Source organism: Coturnix japonica, chromosome 9 (assembly GCF_054131305.1).
Source record: "Coturnix japonica strain WE chromosome 9, WE-NBRP24, whole genome shotgun sequence".
Lineage (NCBI taxonomy): Eukaryota > Metazoa > Chordata > Aves > Galliformes > Phasianidae > Coturnix > Coturnix japonica.
The window spans coordinates 7,046,865-7,071,240 of record NC_140671.1 but is presented as its reverse complement, the minus strand read 5'-3'; the positions used below and the strand labels follow the sequence as shown (position 1 = coordinate 7,071,240).

At 43.8% G+C, this 24,376-nt stretch overlaps 2 protein-coding genes and 1 pseudogene across 3 annotated transcripts in view; 1 reads left to right on the top strand and 2 right to left on the bottom strand.

Moving 5' to 3' along the window:
• The window catches only part of DGCR2 (DiGeorge syndrome critical region gene 2), a 36,306-nt gene extending 23,143 nt beyond the window's left edge, over nt 1-13,163 (bottom strand). For both annotated transcript variants that reach the window (XM_015878274.3, XM_015878275.3), the window contains exon 1: nt 12,812-13,163. In XM_015878274.3, the coding sequence (XP_015733760.1) occupies nt 12,812-12,890 (79 nt within the window). In that variant the 5' untranslated portion in view covers nt 12,891-13,163. The remainder of the gene's footprint in view (nt 1-12,811) is intronic.
• Nucleotides 13,164-13,251: 88 nt separating this feature from the next.
• On the top strand, nt 13,252-17,633 carry LOC146759661 (testis-specific serine/threonine-protein kinase 1-like; annotated as a pseudogene).
• ESS2 (ess-2 spliceosome associated protein) lies at nt 17,462-24,276 on the bottom strand. The gene is made up of 10 exons (XM_015878276.3): nt 24,118-24,276; nt 23,855-24,023; nt 22,824-22,919; nt 22,076-22,242; nt 21,248-21,365; nt 20,674-20,807; nt 20,440-20,542; nt 19,512-19,621; nt 18,518-18,633; nt 17,462-18,156 (listed from the first exon to the last, which is right to left on the bottom strand). Exons 1-10 carry the CDS (start codon nt 24,256-24,258, stop codon nt 17,871-17,873), a joined length of 1,440 nt encoding a protein of 479 aa, XP_015733762.3. The 5' UTR covers nt 24,259-24,276; the 3' UTR covers nt 17,462-17,870.
• Between the last annotated feature and the right edge of the window lie 100 nt (nt 24,277-24,376).

Genomic DNA, 24,376 nt, shown 5'->3' with positions numbered 1-24,376 from the left:
CGTAACATATTCTTCTTCTAAGTCTAAATCTACATAAATTGGTCACTGTGTCATGTATTGCTGAAGTGTAATGGGCTGAAGCTCTGGATAACTCGGTCTGCTAAATGCTGCCTAGCTTCTGATTACTTCCATATTTTCAACTGGATGTTTGCAGCTCTAATAGACAGGAGGGCCTGCTTCCAGGGCTTGTGAAACAATTCTAACACACAGCATTGTATAACTTTCCTAATTAAAAATAGACATAAGATCTATCTGGCAGATTTCTGGTTTGTGCAGTCACAGACACTTCAGTTCAGCCCTATGAAACACAGAGCTCTGATCTACCAATTGCTTCTGCCTCACCCACAAAGAACATGGATATCACTGAGAGGTAAGCTTTCAACTTATGAAATACTAACAAGAATACAAGTTGATCATGTTAGAAGAAAATATTCAGTTAAGTTTCTAAAATAGATTTTCAAGACAATTAACCTCAGTGTGTCTCATTTCTGCTCCTTTCACATACCTGCAGATAAGCTGGTGTCTCTAACACAAGGAAGGGAAATCTGCAGTTGCAAAGCCTTCCCAAGCCCAGGCCAGATTGAGAAGTGAGAGCAGTGGGACCCCAAAGCATTCAAGGGCAGTGTTCCCCACTTGCATCATATGGGGCACTAAGATATCTTGCTCACTTCTCTGACAACTGAGGTGTAACAAAAATACACTATGGCAGCTTTTAAGTGCTGCCATTACACAACAAATTCACAACACAATTTCCTCTCCAATCATTACATACACCAGGACCCACCCAGACACACACAAACGTCCAACCCAATTTAAAGCCATATCACAAAAGTATTTGTAAAACAATTTCCGTAACACTGAACTTGTTTTCACTTTCTAGCTTAAGCTCTATTGTAGAATTCACACCTATCAGCACATCCTTCAAAAGAAACTGTCACTATCTGCAAACATGCAATGCCTGCTGCAACAACAGCACTGTCATCGTTCTGTCAGTCCTAATTAGCATTATAAGAAGTATGATTTTTCAAAGCTTTTTTATGCATATATACCAATTCCATCTATCAAATGCCAGAACCTAATAACTCAGCTTAAATTTGTGTCCCTCAGTATCTTTCAGGAATATCTCACCTTCACTGCTCCATCACAGCACATCCTTCTGCACTGGTATAAGATACTGACAGCTCTCCTAGAGCACATCCTCTTAATACCTCATCCACTTGGAACACAGTCAGCTCACAAAATCACTGACAGCTCCAGCAGCCTCCCAGCAGCACAGCTCAATCACAGAATCATAGAGTGGCTTAAGTGGGAAGGGAACATAAAGCCCACCCAGTTCTAACCCCCCTCAGCTCTGGCTGCCCAGGTCCCATCCATGGCCTCAGGCACCTCCAGGGATGGGGCATCCCCAGCCTCTCCATGCAGGCCCCATCTCCCCAAGTGAAAAGCTTCCCCTGACATCTAATCTAAATCTCAAACTCCTCCAGTTTAAAATTGTTCCCCCTTATACTATCACTAGGATGACAACTTGTTTTCCCACATTTGTGCAGCATCAGCACGGAATGTCAGGTTTCTTAAAGTTCATTTATGACCACTCTAAGCAATGAGCCTCTGATAGATGTTTTCCCATACATGCTTTCTGCCCAGCTGCAGATCTCCGTTACACTACTTCTAAAGAGCACTTCTGGTCTCTGCACAGATCCATACATGCCACCAGTGCTCTAAGTACAATTATACAAAGCTGGGTCAGGTAAATAATGACACTGTCCTGAAATCACAGGCATTAAAATATGCCACCTACATGCCATAATGTTGCTTCCTGTGTTACAGACACTCCTCTATGAACAATGTGTATACATGGGGTGTACAAACATGTTTATGAAGGCAGGGCCCAGTGCAAAATGAGAAGCTCTGTGTTCTGAAAACACTGTCAATATCACGTCCTGCGCTCCTAGCCCTGAGCCCACATCTCCCTGCATTATTCAAGCACCCAATTCACTGTGAGGTCTCTGAAAGAGCTTCCTCTAAATTGCTTTGCTTCCTTGAATATGTTGCCTGCTGTGGTTCAACACAAACAAGATGCAGTCACTGAGGAAATCCAACCACCTCTCACATTTACCACATGGGCTCATCTCCAGCTGGACCCACCTGGCACCTCCTTGGCCACCAATTCCAAAAGCTCTTTAAGCTGCCTAATATTTTCTCCAAGTTAGTGAGCAACAAAATCATCAGGACTTTTAATAATACAAAAATCCCAGTTTCCCATGGGAAGCAATTTTCAAGGTGGCTGTTTATGCTTCTACAGAAAACTTTTCTTCCTGCAAAGATGTTCCCAATTCCGTCCCAAATTCCAGCACAGCTGCACAGGTTTTATGCAGTGAGCACCTTTTCTCCATTATAAAACAATGCAGGAAGTCCTCCCAGGTCCAATTATCCCATTTAATCTGAATAACTGAGAATGTTTTCCTTCTGGGGCCTGAGCATAGGCAAGTCCTGGTGCATGGCTCCTGCAGCACACTGCCCTGTGCCCTGTGCTAACTGCAGCTTGTGTTTTCTGCTTCAAGTCTTCCAGGGGTGCATTTGGACAAGCACATCTTGTATTTTCACTTTAAATAGAACTAATTTCTTACTCATCTCTCCCCTTTTCCATGCAGAAAGCACAAGGACAACCAGTTACTCATCAGAAGTGTTTAACTGAAGGTAAGGCTGAGAGGATCTAAATTCAGAACCCACATTTACTTTTCAACATAGTAAATCTCATTGAGAGCTTCCAATATCAAATCAAGACCGTAACAGCCACAAGAAACAAGCTGATGATTCAATACAAGTTCACCTTGCTAGTTCACATTTCTGAATGAATTCGATGAGGTCGCTTTGAACCAGCAAACTTCAGATCAAATTGGATGGCATCTGTCCACATTCATTTCAAACTGTGCCAGCTACAGCTACAGCTTGTAATGAACACCTCCTGGAAAGCATTACACGAGCGCACTGAAGCTTTCAGAATCTAAATTCCAACCAAGACACTGATGTCCAAAGGATCCACTGAAAAAGGGAATACCTGAAAACAGAATCTCCAAGCCAGAAACGTGCTACTGACACACTCCCTCACTTTTAAGCCATGTATTTCTAATGAGGACCCAACACCCATGAGTGGTGCAGGAACCCACAGCCTTGGCAGCTCCCAGCTGAAGAGGTGAGCACATGTATGAATCAATACAGCAGGGCTGCTATTGCTCTGAACCAAAGTCCAAAAACGTACTACTCATTTCAGGAGAAAGCTCTGACACAAAGATTAAACTCTGACTGCAGTCACTGATGACGTGGGACTGAGTTCTGGTTGCTAGGACTTAATTTCTCATTAATTTACAAGTTCATCAGCCAGTGAAGTCTGATACATTAAGAAACTCTTTTGGCAGCCAACGCTATAGATGGAAGCCAGCTTTTAGTGTTTACACTGCTAGCATTTGAATCTGTTTCATTCTGAAGACAAAGAAGTGCCACTCTTCATCTCCTATGCTAATTGTTCTTGTCTGCTGTGATTCATTTGTATGGAAATTAAAATCTGATTAAACACACAAAGCCAGCGTTTAATGTTATTTCTATTGTAAACTATTACTGTAACCAAAAAGACAAGCTCACATACAAAGTCATGTACTTGAAACTGTAATGAACAATGGAAGCTGTGTGTACTTCATGTACGCTGCTTATTTTGCTCGGGTTTCTCAAGACTGGACCTGGCAGATCCTCTGCCATAACATTTGTTTACAGACTGAAGGAAAACAACACTGCTTCCTGCTTTCTCAATGTCAGAGCTGCTCGTTGCATCAATCCAGATGAATCAACCTGCAGGAAAATATTCTGAAGAGGCAATTACTGTTATTGAAAGCTGATTAAGCAGTTAGGACAACACTAGCTACAAGTACTTGGGCCAGGAGCTCTTCTTATTCAGATTTTCTTCAACTTGTCCAACAGGTCTTACTTATATTTTATGAGAGCAAATCTACGTGCTTTAAATCTGTACCTACACGTTCCACTATCATTTCAGACACATTTAAGAACAAATATATTAAAATTGAAAATGCTTTTTTTTTCTTATGACTGATTCTGAGTATCCTGATCCACACTAAGCTTTGTGAGTACAATTAGTTCATGGCACCTCCCATCAGAGCCCAGTACAACCAGTACCTGTCAGCTCCAGCACCTCAACATCAGAGATCCCAAAGCTCCTTGTTCCTACTAAGTGGTATTGTAAGTTGCAATAAATAAATAATACACATTACAGGCATTCCAATTCTCTGCATGACCTCAGCATGTAGTATCGTGAAGTAATTAAAACTGTGACAGCGCTCCAGCTGAAAACTGTAAATTCTAATGAATAACTAATGAACATTCTGTATTACTCAGGGTTCTGTCACACTGAGTTATGCTAAATGACCCTAAAAATCCATCACAGGATTTCACATTGCATTCAGGAACGTTAACAGCCCACTTCCCCTCATCCCCTCCAGACCCATCGATGTTATACCTACACCTGCGTGAGCTTGGAACTGACCCAGTTTCCTCCTGCTCACAAGTGTTGTTCACTCCGATTCATTGTCTGCTCTTTGTCTGCAGGGTAGATTCAATGCCAGTAAGGATTAAAAGAAAAAAAGCACACAAAGCAACACGACCTTAGGCAGTGCAAGAGACCCGGCACTCAGCCAATGCAACATCGGAACGTCTTGAGTGGGAACCCTGGCCGTGATTCCCAAGACTGAGAAAATACAGACTTTGTGTTTTATCACTGTGGACACTTATTCCTAATACTGACACAGAAAGGGGGAAAAAAAAAACGTAATTCTCAATTCCTCAGTACTGCTAAAGCCCAACAGAAAATGAAGCTTGCTACTTGAACTTTGCTAAAAGACTTGTGAATTATGCAATGCAGCACTACAGACTGAAAACTGCTTTATTTTCCTAACAGTGAGGATAGCAGCTAAGGCTTGCTTTTTATTTTTTCTTATTTTGCCCAAGAAACTGTTATATTTTGATAATAAGCAGATCAGCAGAAGGGAAGAGCAAGATACAGCTCTGGCACAAAGAATCACTCGCTACAAAGCTGAAACCACAGGGCCTCAAGAACCTTAAATATGGTCCAGAATTAAAGCCTATGTTTCCATTACACTAACAACCTCTTTCAGGACTTCAGCTGTTTTGTGAAGACTTAATGTTTAGTACAACAGCACCAAGCCACCTATGCCAGTGCAGCACCAAAGCCTGCTCGCACACCTTCCATTTTCCATCCAGCTGGGGTAATTCTGTGCTCTAACTTCCACAGGGCCTTGGCCTGCTGCTCCACCAGCCTGTGTTTGTTGGAATACACCTAAGAAGAGATGCAGGGCAGCTAAGGATACCCAAGCACTGTGTGCTGTCGCCTGGGTGGGAGCTGCCTACCAGAGCTACCCACTCAGAGAAATAAGAGTTTATACCATAGAGGAACGGAAAACTTCAATCCACAGTTCTACATGAACAACATGAGTATTTTCTTTAGATCAAGTTTCAACAAGAAGAGCATTCAGATGAAATGTGATAAGAGCAATTCAAGAACTATCGGAGCAATCAAGGCTAATTTGTAACCACCCTTAAACTGAAAGTAGGAACTGCCAGATTGCAAAGATACAAGGAAGCAATGCCATTGATTTCCAACAAGACAACACATGTTCCCACCTTGAGGGAAAAACAAAACAAAACAAAAGCTAATAGGTCAGTTTGTCCCAGTACAGGATTCATATCCCCAAACTTTCAGCAATCCAAACAAATGCAAAGGAAACACATCATTTCAGGTCAAGCAATAAGGATTCCTTGCTGCAATAACCTTTAATGTCAAGCAAGCTGGTAATAAAATCTTACCTATGAAGACAGGCATTTTTAATGACGCTGCTCTCCAAAAACTAACCCCATTTATTCATTTTAAACCAAGAGAACAGGCTCTTTGCAGAGCCTTCAAAGTTATGGCCTCAATCACCAAGGGAAATCAGGAGATTCTATATACACACGAGCACTGTTCAAATGCAACTCACTACAAAAACCTCTGGCTCTTCTCTGCTTTGTTTCTCTCTGCACGCCCTGCACAGGACTTGATGCAGGAGCGTCTAGAACGCTTAAAAGCAAAAATTTGATACACAGAAACATTCTGAGCTCAGATACTGAGAACACATTCTATCCTTTGCAAAGTAGCTGCTGCAGTAGCTGTCATGCACCGTGGCAAATGGTCGTGCTTTGAATAACATTCCATGGCTCCAGCAGAGCCCAGCATGGCAGGAATGCAGCCTGTCTTGGTCACCACCGCATCTGTCCACACCATGTGTGATGCCACATTCTCCCATTCTGCAATAAAACTGGGCAAGCGTTTCTTATATCAAAACATGAGGTTTAATTACCCACATCCCACCTGACTGGGCTCAGGAAGCCACAGATGGGCACTGATACAGCACAGCATCCTTGCACAGCTTCTCTCCAGGCTACTGCCAGAACTGGGGGGTGCTTCTGGTTAGGTCTGCACTTGGATGTCACTGCTGTAAGACTGCTGGGTTTGTTTTTGTCTTTGTTCCTTTATCAAATAAAACATGTTACTCTTAATTCAGAAGGAATCCTTTTAATTTAAACCGCTAATGAAGGTGAGCACAGACAAAGCAAATCCATACACACAAGTCCTGCAGGACAATCTACTGTGTTATTCAGAATCCCTCCCCAGCACTGGAGCAGAAGCAAAGCTCCACATCCCCATCCATCACTCACCTTCCCTCTCCAATTCTATTATAACAGGACCAAAAAACCTCAGCAAGCTGAAGGACAAAAAAGCAGGGAACATCCTAAGCATAGTCAGATATTCTCGTAACTCACCCACATTTCCATGCGCTAGTCAATAAATACAGTGGAAACCAAATATAATGCTTAGATCAACCGAATTTAATTTTAATTAACTAGGAAGCTGGATGCTATTTTGTTTAGCTTTACTTAATGAGGCAACTACCAATTCCTATTAAGCTTTCAAAAATTTGTATTTCTCTATAATTTAAATGGTGGGCATCAAACACTGACTGTAACTTCCTCAGCAGCTCCATGTAATGAATACCATTAAAACATCATTCATCAAATACAGAATGACAGGACTGACCCTTTAGTGCAAAGCTGAAATTAAAAGTTTCACGGGAAACCACAACATGGGGAATGCAGATTCAAGTCTCATCCCAACTCACATATTTAAGTCACACAATTGCTGGAGTTGTGCTGCAGCTCATCAATGCCAGCTGAAGGAGATGAGAGTTCTCATCAACCCTCAATGAGTTCTCCACCAACCACACAGTGAATGCAGTGCATGGCTTTGTGCCTGCCATGCACAGACATTCCAGGATACACAAACCCACCCAGGGCAGCCGACAGCCCCATGGTAGTGCCAGGCACCAACCCACACTTGGCACCGAGGAAGAATTGCTGGCCCTGGCATCAGAACAGTCCTGGAAACTGGCAAACAGTTCCCTATAACTGCAGCGTATGGGAAACACATGCACAATACTGTACTTGGGCAGGAATCATATGCTGCAGCTGCAAAACAAGCAACCACCCTGCCAGCCAGCATTACCTAAGGATGCTGTGTTTGGAGGCTCTGCCACAAGAACCACAAGAAGCTTTCCTCTGGGAGCTGCCTGTGTTCCCCTGCTTCTGTTGGAGCCAGGAAAGTGGGCTGCCCAATTTCTCACACCTTCCAGGCTGGTTTGCCAGCGTTCACTGGGGGATTTTACCTCTTTCACTCTCAGTATCTGAAGTTCTGAACTCTTCGAACCAGCTGTGTCGATCCCCAGCTCTTAAAAAGGTCTGAGGGCCCTCCCACAACCACTGAGCCTGCAGCAGCACTTCTCCACGCCTTGCTCTGCTCCTGAACCCACTGCGGGGACACAGAAGTCACGTCTATCAGAGTCCCCTTCTGCTCTACTGCTTCCAAGCCATGCACACAAAGCGCTGTCTGCCTGCAGGCCCCTTGCTCCTCCTTACTGCTCAGGCACAGCTAGCAGCAAGCCTACACGCACCCCAAAGTTTGCTTTACAATTAGGGCTGACCAATTTCACAGCATCACAGCTGCTGTTCGTACTTTCAGCCTTGCCCCCTCACTGACAGCAGCTGCAAGGAAGAGCTTGTAAATCCAACAACCTCACTTACAGCTCAGAACAGCAACAAACAGCAGAGCAGCAAGACACCAGGAAAAGAGAATAGTAATATACAGCAGGAGGAGGAATAAAACAACAACTGGTAGACAGAAAAATAAGAGGCTGAGAAAGGGGCAGGCCTGTGTGCAGCAGCGCTGATAGAGGAGGTGCAATGAAAACCTTCTGCCTTGCACCAAGCCCTTGCACGGGAGCTCAGCTGAATGCAAACACGGGGACTGCAGCTAGCAGCAACATGGAAGCGAACAAACATTACTCACTGCAGCTTTCTCCAATGTAAAGACAGGGAACAAAAAGCAAAATCAGAGCTTCCAGTTGCGAGATGATGCAATCTCTTTAGGAAAGAGGAACTCTGTGCCTTGGCCACATTTTATGACTGATCTATTTGGGTCTTCAACTGAACCAAATAATACAACAGAATTAATCAAAAGCAAACAAATTCAATCCCAGCATATAAGTTTTACTGGGGGTCTTTTCAGACTCCTAATTAAGGAGCTCTGTTTAGGGTCCACACCTTTAGATCAACAAGAAGGAGCTGGAAGCACAAACACCAGCCTCAAGGCCCCAGCACTGCTCCTGGACTCCTCCTCCTTAGCAAGATGTGGAGACTCCAAGCCAAAGCTGTGGGTGTTCGATCAGACACCTCCCAATGGCCTAACACTGCCAATCAGATCAGCTGCACACAATTTTTAGGACCCAAACTCAGGTATAACAGAATTAGTTCCTCTAGTTAGCTCTGAGGTGGAGGAAAAAGCTCCAAGAACTCAATTGGCTTTTAGCTGCCTGGTAAATGCTGTAACAAGAAAGCCCAATGACCTACATTGACAAGCCTCTGTACTGAAGCACTATTACAAAATCCAATAGAAAGCCTGACCATGTTTAAGTGTTTTCCATTAGCAAGCAGCAGTATCTTGTTAAATATGAAAACATGCCATTGTCTTCAGCAATGTTCTTACTTAATCCACTAAACAACATCCTCCAGTGTGTCGTGCTGATCATTTCAGACTGTTTAAGTTCCCAGTGTTACATAAGGGCCCCAAACCTTTGCTTTGCACTTGTGTAATGGGATGTTGACAGAAACAGGAACTTTCTACACATCCTCAAACTGTACAGCAAAACCAAATTCCTGGTTTCCATCTCCGATGCTTTTTAGACAATTGAAAGAAACGCATGAGCCATGCATAAACCCCCATTTAGTTCCAGTCCAGTGTGACCCTGTTAAAACATTGCTGAAATATTTCTTCACGTAAAAACAACAGCTCTCAGCCGGCGAGCTCGATAACCTGAAGCAGATGTTGTGAGGCGTCCTAAAAAAGACATGAAGCTCAACCCCAACATGGCAAATAGCTCAAAAGCCAAGTGTGTGATCACTGGATACGGCCCATTTAGTGCATGTTTCAAAGAAATATTCAGGTAGCCATTCCCTGTACACCCCACATGGCTGCAAAGTTCTGACACACTGATCTCCAGCTCACACGAGTAGCTTCCAAACTTCAGGAGAAATGCTCTACTAAGAAAATAAAAATAAAATAATAAAAAAGGAAATTTCAATAATGCATTAAGGAGGGAGCTTTTCACACAGAGGGTGGTGATGCATTGGAACAGGTTGCCTAAGGAGGCTGTGGATGCCCCATCCCTTGGAGGCATTCAAGGCTGGACATGGCTCTGGGCAGCCTGGTCTGGTTGTTGGCAACCCTGCCCATGGCAATGGGGTTGAAACTACAGGATCTTTGAGGTCCTTTTCAACTCAGGCCATAATACAATTAAAAGGAAGCTACTGCTCAAAATAAGTAGTTTATGGTCAAAAAGGGAGGAAAAGAGAGAAATTTTGGGACAAATTCGAGCTGAGGTATATATGAGGCAAAAAAATGATCATTAAAAGCCCAGTGGCTAAGAAGAATGTAGCTGCCAATGGTACCTTCAGGAATCCACATCTCCACAGCCAGGGCTGATGTCATGGACGCACCCGAGGTTGTTAGTGATGGTAGCTGTGTAAAGCAGACTTGTGTAATCAACACAGAAAAATTGGCAAAACAAAGAGAAAAGGAAATAGAAATGTTACTCTCCCAGTCTACTAAAAACTATCTCACCCTAAATGCAGAAAAAAAATAAGTCCATGTAAAATCACTGTCTTTCAGCTTGCCTGAAAAGATACTACAGTTGAGGAGGCTTAAAAGAAGGTTTTATTTATCTGAAGAGCACAGCAAGAACACGGATACAAAGCTAGTGTCAAATTAACATGGAAGTACAAAGAGGAGCCTGATTCACTGGGACTGAATTGTGAAGGGACTACACATTCATCTCAGAGTACATAAAGCCTCACATCACTCTGCAGCACTCATTTGATAGCTCCAAGTGCAGATTTAAGTTAAGCAAGCTGCAGGCATCCTTTGTAAACCAGGAAGACGGTTGCTACAATACACAGGTTTAAAGAAGCAGAAAGAAAAACAAACACAACCAGGAAAATAAACTCTAAGTCCAAATGCTATTATAACCCCCCTCTGAGGAAACACATGCACCTGCCCACAAGAGACAAGGGACGCTTCATTGCCATTCTCCTTGTTTAAAATGGGAAATTCAGTTCTACGCACAGTCTGCACACACATGAACGTGATCTGATCTCCCATTCACACATTTCATCTCAGGATAAGCCCCTACGATATTTAAGTTACTCAACAGATGACCTGTCGGAGACAGTATGTGAAGGAAATTAAAAGCAAACCTTGGCAAAGGAAGCGAGGGCACACAGCAGCCCCTGAGCTGCAGGCTCCCCATAGGACACAGGAAGCCATCACCATGGACAGCTCTGGCTGTGGGTAAACAGGATGGGCGTCCCAAAAAGAGCCCCTCGAACAGCACCCAACTCCAGATGCCATCCTGCACAAGGCTGGTTATGCCACAAGGAGGTGAGCTAAGGCTCCTACCTTACGTGTGGTTCCACATGTAACCATGCACATGCATACACATGGTTCAAGCTACGCACGTGGAGCTAGAGCTTCCAAAACCAGCACTGTACAACCTGAGATGATGACAGCTGGGGGATGTTTGCAAACAAAGTATTTCCAGCTAGGAGACCACAGATCTTTAAAGTCGATACATTAGTGCAATAGTGAAACACTCAAGACAAAACCTTGTCTTTTACCACCAAGCACTGGGTGCTAACAAGAATCTGATACCATACAACAGTAACACCTGCTCTGACACTGTATGAGAAGTACCATTTTCCAACTTCTAAAAGGCAGCAATGCTCAATTCCACGCCAGAGACAGAGACACAAACCTCTGCTGAGTGCTTCCATAGCACCCAGTGTCAGCCATAAGGGAAGGTGCCTGTCACAGAGCTGACATTGCATCCTGACCAACAGAAAGGTCTTTAGCTGCAATAACACCAGCCAGGCTAGCAGCTTCTCTTTCTTTTTTTTTTTTTCCTGGCTACTTAAGTGCATGTCATAAGCCCTAACATCCACACTGCCCTGCCAAAGAAACGAGATAAAACAAAGCAAGTCACACACACAGCGGTTTCAACATCCAAGTTTGTTATTTCAGTCTGACTACCAACACTGACCCAATTGTGCTTCAGCTGCACCGAGAACTTGCTTGAACACAGTTCACTACCAGTGTCATGTTTTATTAGTTTGGGTCATCAGAGTTATTTTTAAGGGCAATAACGAGGGGATTTCAAAGCTATGAGAGGAATGCCGTCATTCTCACCATCATTCTGATAAAGGGTGAGCAACACCCAGGGGAAGCTCAAAGTGCCACAGAAAACAGCTTCCAAACCTGAGGAGCCAGCCTCACATTGGGGTTATGGATACCCTGTAGCTCCACCGCTTCCCTGCACGAAGCAAACACACAGAACCGGGGACACAACGTGGTAAGAACTGAGATGCAACAGGGCTTTTCCCTCTTTGGATGATCACTCTGAGAGGCAGTTCGGAGCTCTCCGCATGCGGTTCCGTGTCACCAAACGCACAGGGGGCTGAGCTGGGGCTCAGGCAGGACAGCAGCACCTGACACCCGGGCACTCCTCTCATTGCAGGGTTACATGCATTTACAGCCAGGCTTTCAAAGCTGCGCCTCAGCCACCTGCGGGGCCCCGCTCCCCTCGCAGTGCAGCCCGGAGGTGTGGGTGGGCCCGGCCCTGCAGCACTACAGCCCTACAGTACAACAGCCCTACAGCACTACAACACTACAACCCTAAAGCCCTACAGCCCCGCAGCACTACAGACCCACAGCACTACAACCCTACAGCCCCACAACACTACAGCACAACAGCCCCACAGCTCTGCAACACTACAGCCCTACAGCCCCACAACACTACAGCACAACAGCCCCACAGCAATACAGCACTACAGCCCTACAGCACTACAGTCCTACAGCACTACAGCCTCACAGCTCTATAGCAATACAGCACCAAAGCCCTACAGCCCCACAGCACTACAGCTCTACAGCCCTAAAGCCCTACATCCCTACAGCACTATAGCCCTACAGCACCACAGCCCTACAGCACTACAACACTACATCCCTACAGCCCCACAGCCCTACAGCCAGGCGCAGCCCAGGCCCTAGGAGCGTTGCAGGCCCCGTTCCCGTGCCCCCCTCCGCCCGTACCTGGCCGCAGCGGCTCGGTGATGCTCAGCACCAGGAGGAAGAGGAGCAGGAAGGTTCCGCTGTCCGCTTTGGGCACCATTTATCCTCCGTTCATCCTCCCCCGGCTCAGCGCCACAAACCCGCGGGGAGCGAAGAGCGGGGCGACGCTTGGCGGGAGGAGGAGGAGGAGGAGGAGGCGGAGGGACCTCGACGCCGCCGGTCGATCCCGTCCGCACCGAGCTCTTCCCCGCCCCGTCCGCCGCCGCCCCCGGGCGGGATCCAGCGGCCCTGGCTGCGGCGGCGGCTGCGGGGGTCAGAGCGGGGCTGTGTCGGCTCCACGCTGCGGGCCGCTCGCCTGGATCCGGCGACGCACAAGATGGCGGCCGCGCCTCCCCGCCGCCTTCCCTCGCGTAGCCACGCCCCCCTCCCACCGGGGCGGCCATCGACCAATCAGCGGCGAGATGGGCGGGGCCTGGAGCGGGTCGGGGCTGGTGCCCGAGGATGGGGCTTTGATCGGGGGTGATGGGGGGGTTTATTTCCTAATAATTCATGAAACGGGGATGAAATCAATTGTGCGAGAGCTGAGGGTTCATTAAAACACTCAACTCGATGTTTTCCACGTGTAGGTTCTAAGGTCACCAATAAGAGGCTTTAAGTGGCCCTGCTGCCACCACAGCCCCCTCCTGCTGCCCCCTCCTACTGCCCCCAGCCCTATTATTATTATAATTATAATTATAATAAATTATAAATCTATACTTTTATAAATTATTTTATAAATTATAAATTTATAATTTTATAATTGTAAAATTATATTTATTGTTTATGTTATATTATTATTTATAATAATATTAAAATTATATTGTATGTATAAATTTATATATAAATTATATTGTGTATATAATATAATATATAATATATATAAATATATAAAAATATATATATAAAATATAAATTATATTGTATGTATAAAAATTATATTATTATTTATTATTATATAAAATATAATATTATAATTATAATTTTATAATTATAATCAGGAATTAATAATTAACACGAACACATTCTGCAGCAGGGCCATGGCTGCAGGCAGAGCAACGCAGAGCGGAGCCTTTAGCACAGCCCAGCACTTGCACAGATGTGAGCACCTCAAAGGGACCAGCAGATTGTGGAAACATTGTGAAAGAAATATATTTGAACTAAAAGCTTCAGAGCTGCTTACCCAGGTTGGTCCTTAGGGAATATCACTGAAAACACGGGCACACATCAGTAAATAGACGTTCTTTATTTTCATCCATCAGTGTCTGAGAATAGGTTACTTGTTTCTTCTTTTTGCCTGAAGAAAAAAAAACCTGAGCACTTGGTTACATCCAAACTAAAAAGAAAAAAAAGCAAAACCTATTCATTATTCCATCCACTCACAAACCCCAGCGACGCTGTATCGCTCAATTCATTCTCACAAGTTGTGCTATAAAAGTCACTCGGAAAGGTCACAGCCAGGGACAGGTGCTGTGGAAGTGGCAGTGGAAACCACGCAGGAGGAAGCTCTCCTCCAAAGCAAACAGGGCACTAAACAGCCTCAGCCCTCTAGAAATCCGCAGGCACTGCTCAAAGAGCTGCATAATTATTTCCATGGATATTCCCTGCACAGAATGTCATGCGATCACGGCGAAGATCCGGACTGCCAAGTGTTCCCCAGGCTGCCCTGTGCCCAGGCGTGGTGCAGTGTACTCAGCTGGTTGTGCCTTCCTGCAGCAGGGCTCAGCTCACACTCATAGATCAGCTTGTACTGCAATAACCACAACTCAGAATGGTTAAAACTGCTCTTCAGCAGAGCCAAAAGTTTCAAAGAAAGGGGGTTTGGGAGGAATGACAACCAAAAGTCCCAGTCTGGAGATCAGGATGTTCATCAGCATGACATTGGTGGGCTGTGCAGGATAGTCCCTATCCACTGCATTGTTCTCATCATTAAGGCTTTGAAGCCATACCCTTGAGAACTGAAGAATTACGTTTGAAAAAGCAGAAACCAACATAAAGCAAAAAGCCCCAGAGACTGATTATACAGGGAAGCAATCAGCACACATCACCATCCTCCCATCAGTTCTGAAGGAGTGATGTGAGCTTTTCTGGAGTACAGCAGAAGCTGGCAGTCAAAATGCAACTTACTCAATGAGAGTTTAGTAAAATAACAGCTGCCAAGCCCACAGGAAGCAGCCAATCATCAGAGCCATAAAATAGAGAAGCTGAAATAAAACCGAGGAAAGAAAGTTAAGAGAAAGCACCAAGGAAATAGAAACAAACAGTAATTGAATGCAGCCACTGTGAAAGCAATAGACAAACAAGCAGCATCCCTTGCTCCCCAGCACCTTTAGGAGTTCCTTCATGTAGTACTTAACCCTGTGTGCCTCTTGAGATACAAATGTGAACAATTAAACGGCTTCAGAAAGGTTTCAAAACACTCTGCTGCAATAACAAACTCAGATACACGGTTGTGCTTGAACATAAAGCCAAGCAGCATAAATTGAGCATTGGTCCATTCAATGAAAGTATTTTGAAAACTCATTATAACCAGCAAGAAATGCTTAGATTTCCATCTATTGGGTAAAGAAGGAAACCTTCAGCATTAGAAATTCATAGAATCATTAAGGTTGGTACCACTAATCTTAGTCCACATCAACCCATCACCACCACCAAACCACGTCCCTTAAATTCAGTTGCTTAGGAAAATTTACTAATAGTTTAATGCCTTCACGAAGACCTTTCTTGTGAACATCATCATGAACGATTCCTTCTCCATTATAGCTTGTAGGGGAAAAAAAAAAATAATCTAAAACTGGCAAACTGAAGAGGAAGACACCCCTAAAATATCACTGAAATAAATCACTGAGCACCACACTAAAAGTCTCCCATGGCAGTTAAATTAACCTGCTGCAACTGGTTAAAAGCAATGTAGCCATAAAAATAGTTGACAACAGAATGCCTGAGGAATTCCTGGACTGATTTCTCCCTAAGGAAACAGATGGAACGTTTGCACTACCTATCAAGCATCAAAACATCTGAGATCTTTGAGGTATCAGGAGGGAAACTGCACATCTGTATGGAGCTGGGGGTACAGGGAGACTTCCTGAACCACCTCGAGATGGCAGAAGCTGTGAAAGAGAACTTTGCTCATGTTAAGTTCCAGCAGTTGGCTTCTGCCACCAAGCATTGCCATGACTTATACTTAGATAACAGGGACCTGAAATATGGGAATAACCTTCCCAATGAACATTTAAACATCAAGATGTCAGACTTGACTTTTCCAAACTCTCAGGATGAAAATGGAAGATTTTCAGCAAAACCTTCTGTGGGCACATGTAGTCCCCAAAGGGCTGCAGGACATTGTGACCCCAGGATTCCTGACATCTGGAGCCTGCGTGTCATTCTGTATACAATGGTCTATGTGTTAATGCCCTTTATAGATTCTAATATCAGCAAAATTATGTGTACTGAGAAATAATACAAGATTGACTTCCCTGCATCAAAATACATCGCCAAGGAGTGTGAGGACCTCGTTTTCTACATGCTTCAGCCTGACACATCTCAGGGGTTGTCTGTGAATGAAGCTTTTAGATACTTATGGTTCCAGACTCCAAAGTCCAAAATCCCTGCCCTCTCTGTCCACTTCACAAGAGGGTGAGTGTTCCCAAAGTCTGCAGAGGAATAGCCTGAACATGACCAGCAAGCCAAACTTCCTTCTGCAGGATGGAAAGGTAGGGAGAAGGAAATGACATTCTGTTAAAAATTGGTCCAGCTTGTGAAACTGCTGGTTTTCAGCTTCAGCTACTCCAAACCCTTTCAGAAATAGTCATCTTTTGCTTTACAAAGTTCATCTGCTGAGCTGAATGAACAACCATCTCTGATGTGGTTTGCAAGAACCAAGAGTTATGATCAAAAGCACAAAGGAAAGCTTTCTTTTGGGTCACAGTGCTGCTCACACTGAAGCTTCTGTTACACCAGCTGCAGAACATAAGTAAAATTGCAGGTTACTATTAAGTGTGGATTGATGTCTGGAACTGGCAGCATCCTTTTTTCCACAACACAATACTTCTCTTGACAAGTCCACCACACACTGGGAAGCACCAGTTTACAATCCACTTGCATTAAAGAGACGTCCCCTAAAACTCTGAGTGACATCTCATACATATGTGGGTTAGGGGTCCGGAGCATCTCCTGTATGAGGAAAGGCTGAGACTCTTCAGTCTGGAGATGAGAAGGCTGAGAGGGGATCTCATAGCTGTTTATATAAATACCTAAAGTATGGGAGTCAAGTAGATGGGGGTAGACTCTTTTCAGTTGTGTGCAGCAATAGAACAAGGTGAAAAGGGGAGACACTGAAACGTAGGAAATTCCACATAAACATAAGGAAGAATTTCTATACTGTCAGTGACAGAGCACTAGAACAGTCTGCTCAGAGAAGTGGTAGAGACTCCCTCTCTAGAGATACTCAAGTCTCACTAGGACATGTCCCTGTGCAATCCACTGTAGGGAAACTGCTTTAGCTGGGGGTTTGTACTCTATGATGTCTAGAGGTCCCTTCCAACCCCTACAGTTCTGTGACTCTTTGATATCCTCTCTTCTGCAAAGCATGAGACCAAAAAAGTTTGACAAGGAAGAGTAAAATTCAGTTCAACCTTTTAGGAAGGCTTAACATATTTTATAAATAGACATATTTTTATAGAAATGTATTTAAATGCATGACCATCTGAAAAAAGAGATTTTAAAATTTATCACTGCTTTAGCTAACAGTCCAGACTTTTCTTTGTCATTGCAGGAAGCATCCTTATGGTACAGCAGCCCTGGGTAACATATCCATGCAGTTCAAAGGAAAGTTATACCACAGCAAGAGACACTTGTCTTCCATAAAGCACATCACAAGCTATTTCAGCTACATAGTCTAGGTCTGGTCCCAGATCTAATAACTGCTGGCTTCCACTCTGTCAGCTGAATCTAGATACCTCTTACTACTGATAGTTCAAAGCATCCATGTTGCAGACAGCTGAGCATGTGCTGTTCACTATTGCCTTGCTGATGACAAGAATATTTAGAAGAAATCAGATGCCTTCCTTCTTTTAGGAAGCTGTAGTAAATTGTCTGTGATTGATGTAGTATCTTGAGATACTGGTGTCCGAGATACTGTCCTAGACTGTGGGGTGGTTGTGGGTGTTTGGGGCCCATTTGCTGGTGTCTTGTAACCAGGAGTTCCTGTGTGGGCTGGAGAAGGAGTATAGCTGGCTCGCAGGGCTTTGTCGGTGTATTTACTCGTAGTCCTGTTGACTAGCCGTTGCAAAGCTGGCGACATTGCTGGGCTTAGTCCTTTTGGAGTGAGGCTGGAATAGAAAAGAGGGTTTTAAACACAAAAATTTTACTGTAAAATTTTTTATCAGGAATCCTATCATCAATGCTTCCATGGGAGGACTAGGCGTCCACTTCTGCCACTGACCTGATTCAGGTGCACTACTTGAGTAGCACAGGGCAGAGCAGTAATGCTCACAAGAGATAGTACAAAGAACAGCCACCATGCACCTTCGCTTGGTAAGCAAGTTTTTTTAATGACTAAAAATATTTAGCTTAACTGCATCTCTTCCTGCTTCCAGCACTTTCCCGATTCCTCCCTTTTTGCACATATTGATTTAAATCTCATCAGAAAATACCCATCCCCCAATTCCTCCATCACAATAGAAATCTCACCTGGCCAAGTTTTCTGTGACTTTCCGAAGTGCCTCCTGCTTCTTTGCTCGGTTTTTAGCTGCCACTTCATTGGCCATTTTGAGTCCTAGCCTCTCACGACGTCCAGGCTCCAGGATCTATAAACACATCACACACTTTACTTGTCAAAGCACTAGGTATGAGCGCTGTATAAATGAAACAAAGCACTTCCATGGTTCGATTGCAGCTGACAACAATCTAAACTGGGGAGGAGTGGGATCAGCCCACTCTTCTGCTACATAAAAGCAAGAGAGGACACAGAGAGATTTTCAACTTGCCTTTGCAAGTAACAAATATGGTAGAACCAGTTCAGTCAAGGAAGCAGCCATTACATCTGGCATTTCCTCCTGCTGTCTCTCATAGACAAACAATGTCACCTGTGTCTTGCCTAGCCTGGCCCATGGCCAGCCAACTCTCAGGCAAATAAAGGCATTGCTAAACAGCAGAGAAACCAGACAACAACTTCGAAGTCCAACAAAACAGAGGCACAGAAAATTACACTTAAACTAAGAATCTAAGACAACTCATGTTCAATGATAGCAGCAGGAAACAGGCTGCACAGAGGGCCAAGTGCCATTAACAAAGTCAGAGTACCTTTTCAGCCTTTAAGCGATACAGCTGCCTCAGACTTGGGAAATATTATTTCTACCCATTCCTACGTTAAAATCAAGGAAACCAGGCATCCCTTCAGCTTTCTCCAAAAGCTTTGTTTAGGCCTATCATCAAACTTCAAGTCTCACTGTCTCCAACTGTGTACTGCACCTCAGATAACTGCACTAAGTAACTTTTATGTGGAGCCATGTCCATCTCCACCCTCCAAGCAGAACGCAGACTATTAGTCTCAAGGACTGGGAACGCAGCCCAGAGATGTGTCACACATCCCGCAGCAATGTTAATCTATTAGTTACTCGTCTTTCCCTTCTTAGTCCATGCTCCCCCACCCCCAAAGAACAACATGTTGACTCCTATGAAATACCTTGAAGGCTGGTCCAGGTGTGCGATCCACATATGGTGTTTCTGATCCATCTAGACGTAAAGGGGTGGTTTCTATTTCACCCCATGTCATAAAAGGAGACTCATTCACACCTGAAAACAAATTTAAAAAGTCATATTCATGCGAGATATTTAACTATTTGGTCAGCACAAAAAAAGAACCACAAAACTCACCCACAGAGAATCATATGCAGCAAACTCAAGACACAAATGAGCCCTCCTACTGCAGAGGAAATCACAGCCCATGTTGAAAAGTAACATGTTGTTTCCATTACAAAGACATGACCTTAAACACCAGGTACTGCTCACGGCTGCGTCATCCTCCAGCTTACAAAGCCCAACCTGATCCTCCCATGTGTTTATTTTTCCATTTGGGATGCTTTTACTTAGTCAAACTTTCATTTTCTAATTCTATACTACCAGTTTTCCCCTTTGATAATATATTAAAATTCTTTCAATATATGAAACTATTTAAAAGCAAGGAAATGATAGAGGACGTCAGATATGGAATAACCAAATGTCTGTGTCACACAATGACTACACCCTGCCTAACAGCTACAACTGCAGAACAGATCCTAAGATTAAGTCACTGGCTAGAAAATCTGTCTGTCCAGTGTTTGGAAAATGCATTTTCACTGAAGAAAAGAGGTGCGTTCCATATGCCACCTACAGGCTTCTCAGAGGAAAAGCCTCACTACATTCACATTTTAAGAGTGATAAAAAAAAAAGACAGAGAAAACCATGCTGGTGAGGAACGGCTACAGATTCGGATACCACATCTGAACTAGAAGAAAAATAGTCAGGGTGTTCTAACTGAAAACATCCTGAAGCCAATACATCTGAACAAAGTGAAATTGTAACACACAAGCAGATTCAGATGAAAGGAGGAAAACAATAGAAAAACCTCTTACCAGGGGCAGGAGAGGGAGTAGCCACAAATCCATATCCATTCACTTTTGGAGACTCCTGGGGTATCAGCTCTTTCCCGTCTGGCCCTACTTTCCCCTGTTTGTACTGAAACAACAAAGACACTGTCATTCATCATCTTCTAGAGAAAGATGCCAGACATCTGTATCCAGCATACACGTCATCAACAATTCTGTTGTTTTAAAGGCTTTTGATCAGAAGCAACAAAATTTACTAACCTGAGCATTGAGGGCTGCTGCTTGCTGGAGCTGTGATTTGCTCACGGCTTGGCTAAATGGATCCTTCACAAAACGAGTGTTCCGATGGACAACTTCCCTGGGCTTCTTAAATGTGTTCTCCTCATCAGGTACACCTTGAAATGCAGAAAGTCTTTGTGAAAGGGCTCAGCTACAACACGATACAGCTTTCTATAGCAATCAAGAGATCAATAAACCAAAGCAGTGCCCTTTGACCAGAAGCAACAAATGACTGAAGATAATAAGTGCTTATGAATAAGATGAAACAAACCAGAAATACTTATGGCTCCTGCAAACAAATGCTTGTGTAATATATTCAGTAATCACGTTTATTAACAGAACATGATCCAGCTTTGCAGTCAGAGGCAATGAAGCAAAATCTCAAGAATGGTGCAGAATGGGTGGAGAAGACTCTAACAGCTGCACACCTCTGAGCTCCACAGAAGAAACAGTGCAGTAACACCAATAAGAGCTGTCCTGTCAGAAGGGGAATAAACACTGTTTGGAGTCAACCCACCTAGACAGATGACTCTCCTGAGAGACTTGCATGCCTTACCTGTTGGGTAATACATGAGGGTGTTTCTAGCTGTGTACTCCCAGGTCTCCAGTCCAGCTTTCACGTTCTCCAGAGCTTGCTGCTCTGCTGAAGGAAGTGCCAGGTTTTCATTTCGCCTCTGAAAGGACAAGAGAAAAAAAAATAGGACTGAATATGTACTCCTGCAATCTTTTCATTTAGCATATACCACTTGGAAGAGCTGAATCACCAGCCCAGCTACAAGTCCTCATAAACTTAGCACCTGCAAAACATGAGCTCCCTCCCTCTGGCAACTGGCACTTGAGAAACCATCCTGTGCCCATAGGTGAGCTTACAAAACTCTGTATGAGCTCTTGTATAAAATCAAGTGAGCACTACAGACTTCATTTCTCACCAAGGTTACGCATATCACTTTGTTACACCTTGTGACAACTCTCACAATGATTCAAACAGTCATTGCTTTTCTCCATCTACTAATCAAAATTAAATGGAATGCTTCATTGTGGAAAAAAAAGGGAATAGCAAGATCTATCACATATCTCATACAAAGGCAGTCTACAAGACTAAAGTGAGATGTCTTGAAAGAATCTTTCTACCATTCTAGCCTTACAGAAAATGTATTAACTGATACAAACAGTGAGAAAAGAGCAGAAGATTTTTTTATACTATTAATCAGAGTGTTTTCAAACTTTTCCATAAGAATACAGACATGGAAGCATTTGGCAGAGTCTGAAAACAGATGGTAAGAAAATATACCATTGAATTAAACAGAAAAGAAATACAGTAAAATGGCATTTCCCTGTTGTGTCATTTTGGAAGTGCAGAGAAACACTTGAGCCTTTTCCCTACCTGAGCATACTCCTCTTCCGCACTGTACAGCCAAGCATGCTTGACTTTCTCCTTCTCTTTGGCCACTTCCATGATCTGCTCAAATGAAGCATTATCTTCACTCGTGTGTTTTGCTAAGAAACTGTCCAGATTGGGAAGAGCATCTTTATCATCTTTTTCTGCTTCTCCTAACAAGAAGAGGGAAGAAAATTGACAAAAGTTAATACCTCCCTTTCTGTAAGAGACCTATACACAAGTCTTAGTTCCTTCTGTGAGCTATCCCTCTACTGACCCATTAATAATTAAACCTAGTGGGGGAAAAAAATTAGCGTAACCTGCAAAATGGTACAACAATAAATTTTTTAGGAAACATAACCAACTTTCAAAGAAATGCTTTCATGGCATTTATAGCTATTCATGTTAAAGGGAAAATGCACAAGTTCCAGACGGTAGCAGACATTTTTAGCATGCCACGTGAGTATCTAAGCCTCTGCTACCTTTGCTTATTGATCCCAATTTCAAGTGACAAGGGGAAAATTTACTGTTTCCAAAAAAATTCAATGTATCAGGAACTTATAGTGCCTTAAAGAGATCTATAACTGAGAATTCACACAATTTCAGACTGATCACTTTCACTTATTAGGAGGTTATAAGAAACTGCTTAAACATTGACTAAATACCCCAAATCTTCACCTTCCCAGGAGACAGAGTTCACAAGCATATTTTCATGCTGCTGAGAAATTTAGTGACAGAAACATTATTCTCCTACCTTCCTCTGCAGCTCGGGTTCCAGCTCTGGATTTATTCCCCAGAGGGAGACCACCTGGATGCACTTCTGGGGTTTCAAACGTGGCTGGAGTCACATCTGTGGTAAAAGGAAAAAGGTTTGCATGGTTACCAGAGCACAGAACTGAACATTTGCCATGAAATTCTGTAACACAGTATAGGTCATATACCAAACATGAATCATAGAAATCAAATCATGAGAAAAACAAATTCATTAAAAAGTTGTGTAAAAACTATAAAACATTACTTTCATTATGGTGCCATCAACAAACAACATCTCTCATCTAAGACATTTTCACAAGAGGGGTTGTATTTGCTGCAGCAATGTGAGCTTAACAACCATAACACAGCTCAGTGGGGCAACCGCTGGATGGGAGGAAAAGAATTCACTGTGTGACAAGTGCTACAAGAAAGCTGCTTAGCTAAACTGCCCAGCAAGAGCTCAGCTAAGCACTGGCCTTCAGCATAAAAAACACCCAAACCTGAAGTGAAAACAAACACATCACTGAGCATCTGATGTTTGCTGCATTAACTCTGGACTGTCGTGAGCCTTCTGTGCCTTCCACCCCAAAAACTGCAATGATGACTTAGAACACAGCCTAAAGCTTCTGATATTACAATGCTGCAAGGTATTGCACGTGATTTTCACTAATAAACAGGAGCTTGACAAAATACATCTGAGGCACCATTACCACATTGCTTCTCTCTCTCCAGAAGGAATTATTGGATGCTATCAAAGAGAAGTACTGCATCAGTCATCAGATAGTGACTACTGCCCAGTCTGCCATACTAATTCCCATGCAATTCCCAATGCAGTAAGAGTAGTAACATTAAATACAAAGCTTTTTACCTTAAAAAACAAAAAAACAACACAAATAAAAAGCTGAAGTTCCTCTTGCATTGTCCATAGTATAAAAAATAACTAAGCACAAGGTGTTGGGGCTTTTTGGAGGGTAGAAATGGTCTATAATATCAGTTTAAACATTAAAACAGCCACGGTGAGCTGGTTCTTACACGGCACAGGTGTGTCCCGCGATGATTTGCCCACAGAGGAACCGAATTTAATGGCGATTTGCCTCATTTTCTCCAAGTCCCCATTCTCCTCAGCTTCCAGATACTCCTTTTGTGCCCGTAACTTTTCCACGTCAGGAAAGAAATCGCGCTGAATAATATTCTCTAAACTCTGCAAATAGAAAATGACAAGGACGGGTCAGGAGCCCTCAATGCGCCACAGCCCTTCGGGACACACAGGGCCGCGTCCCGGGCCCACAGCCCACCTCAATATAGGCATCCTCATCCAGGATCTTCTTCGGACGCTTCGCAGCCGGTCTGACGGCCTCCCTGCTCCTGACCACGGCACCGGCCTCGGTGGCAACGGGCACTAAAGCTCCAGGGGAAGAAGCAGGAACAGCCGCCATGACACCCTGATCCTCCTCAGCCTCCGTTGCAGGAGGTGACGTCATAATAACGCGACGCGGTGAGTTGGAGCGCCCCTTCCGGGAGAGGAGCGGGGAATGGCGGTTAGCGCGCCCCCTT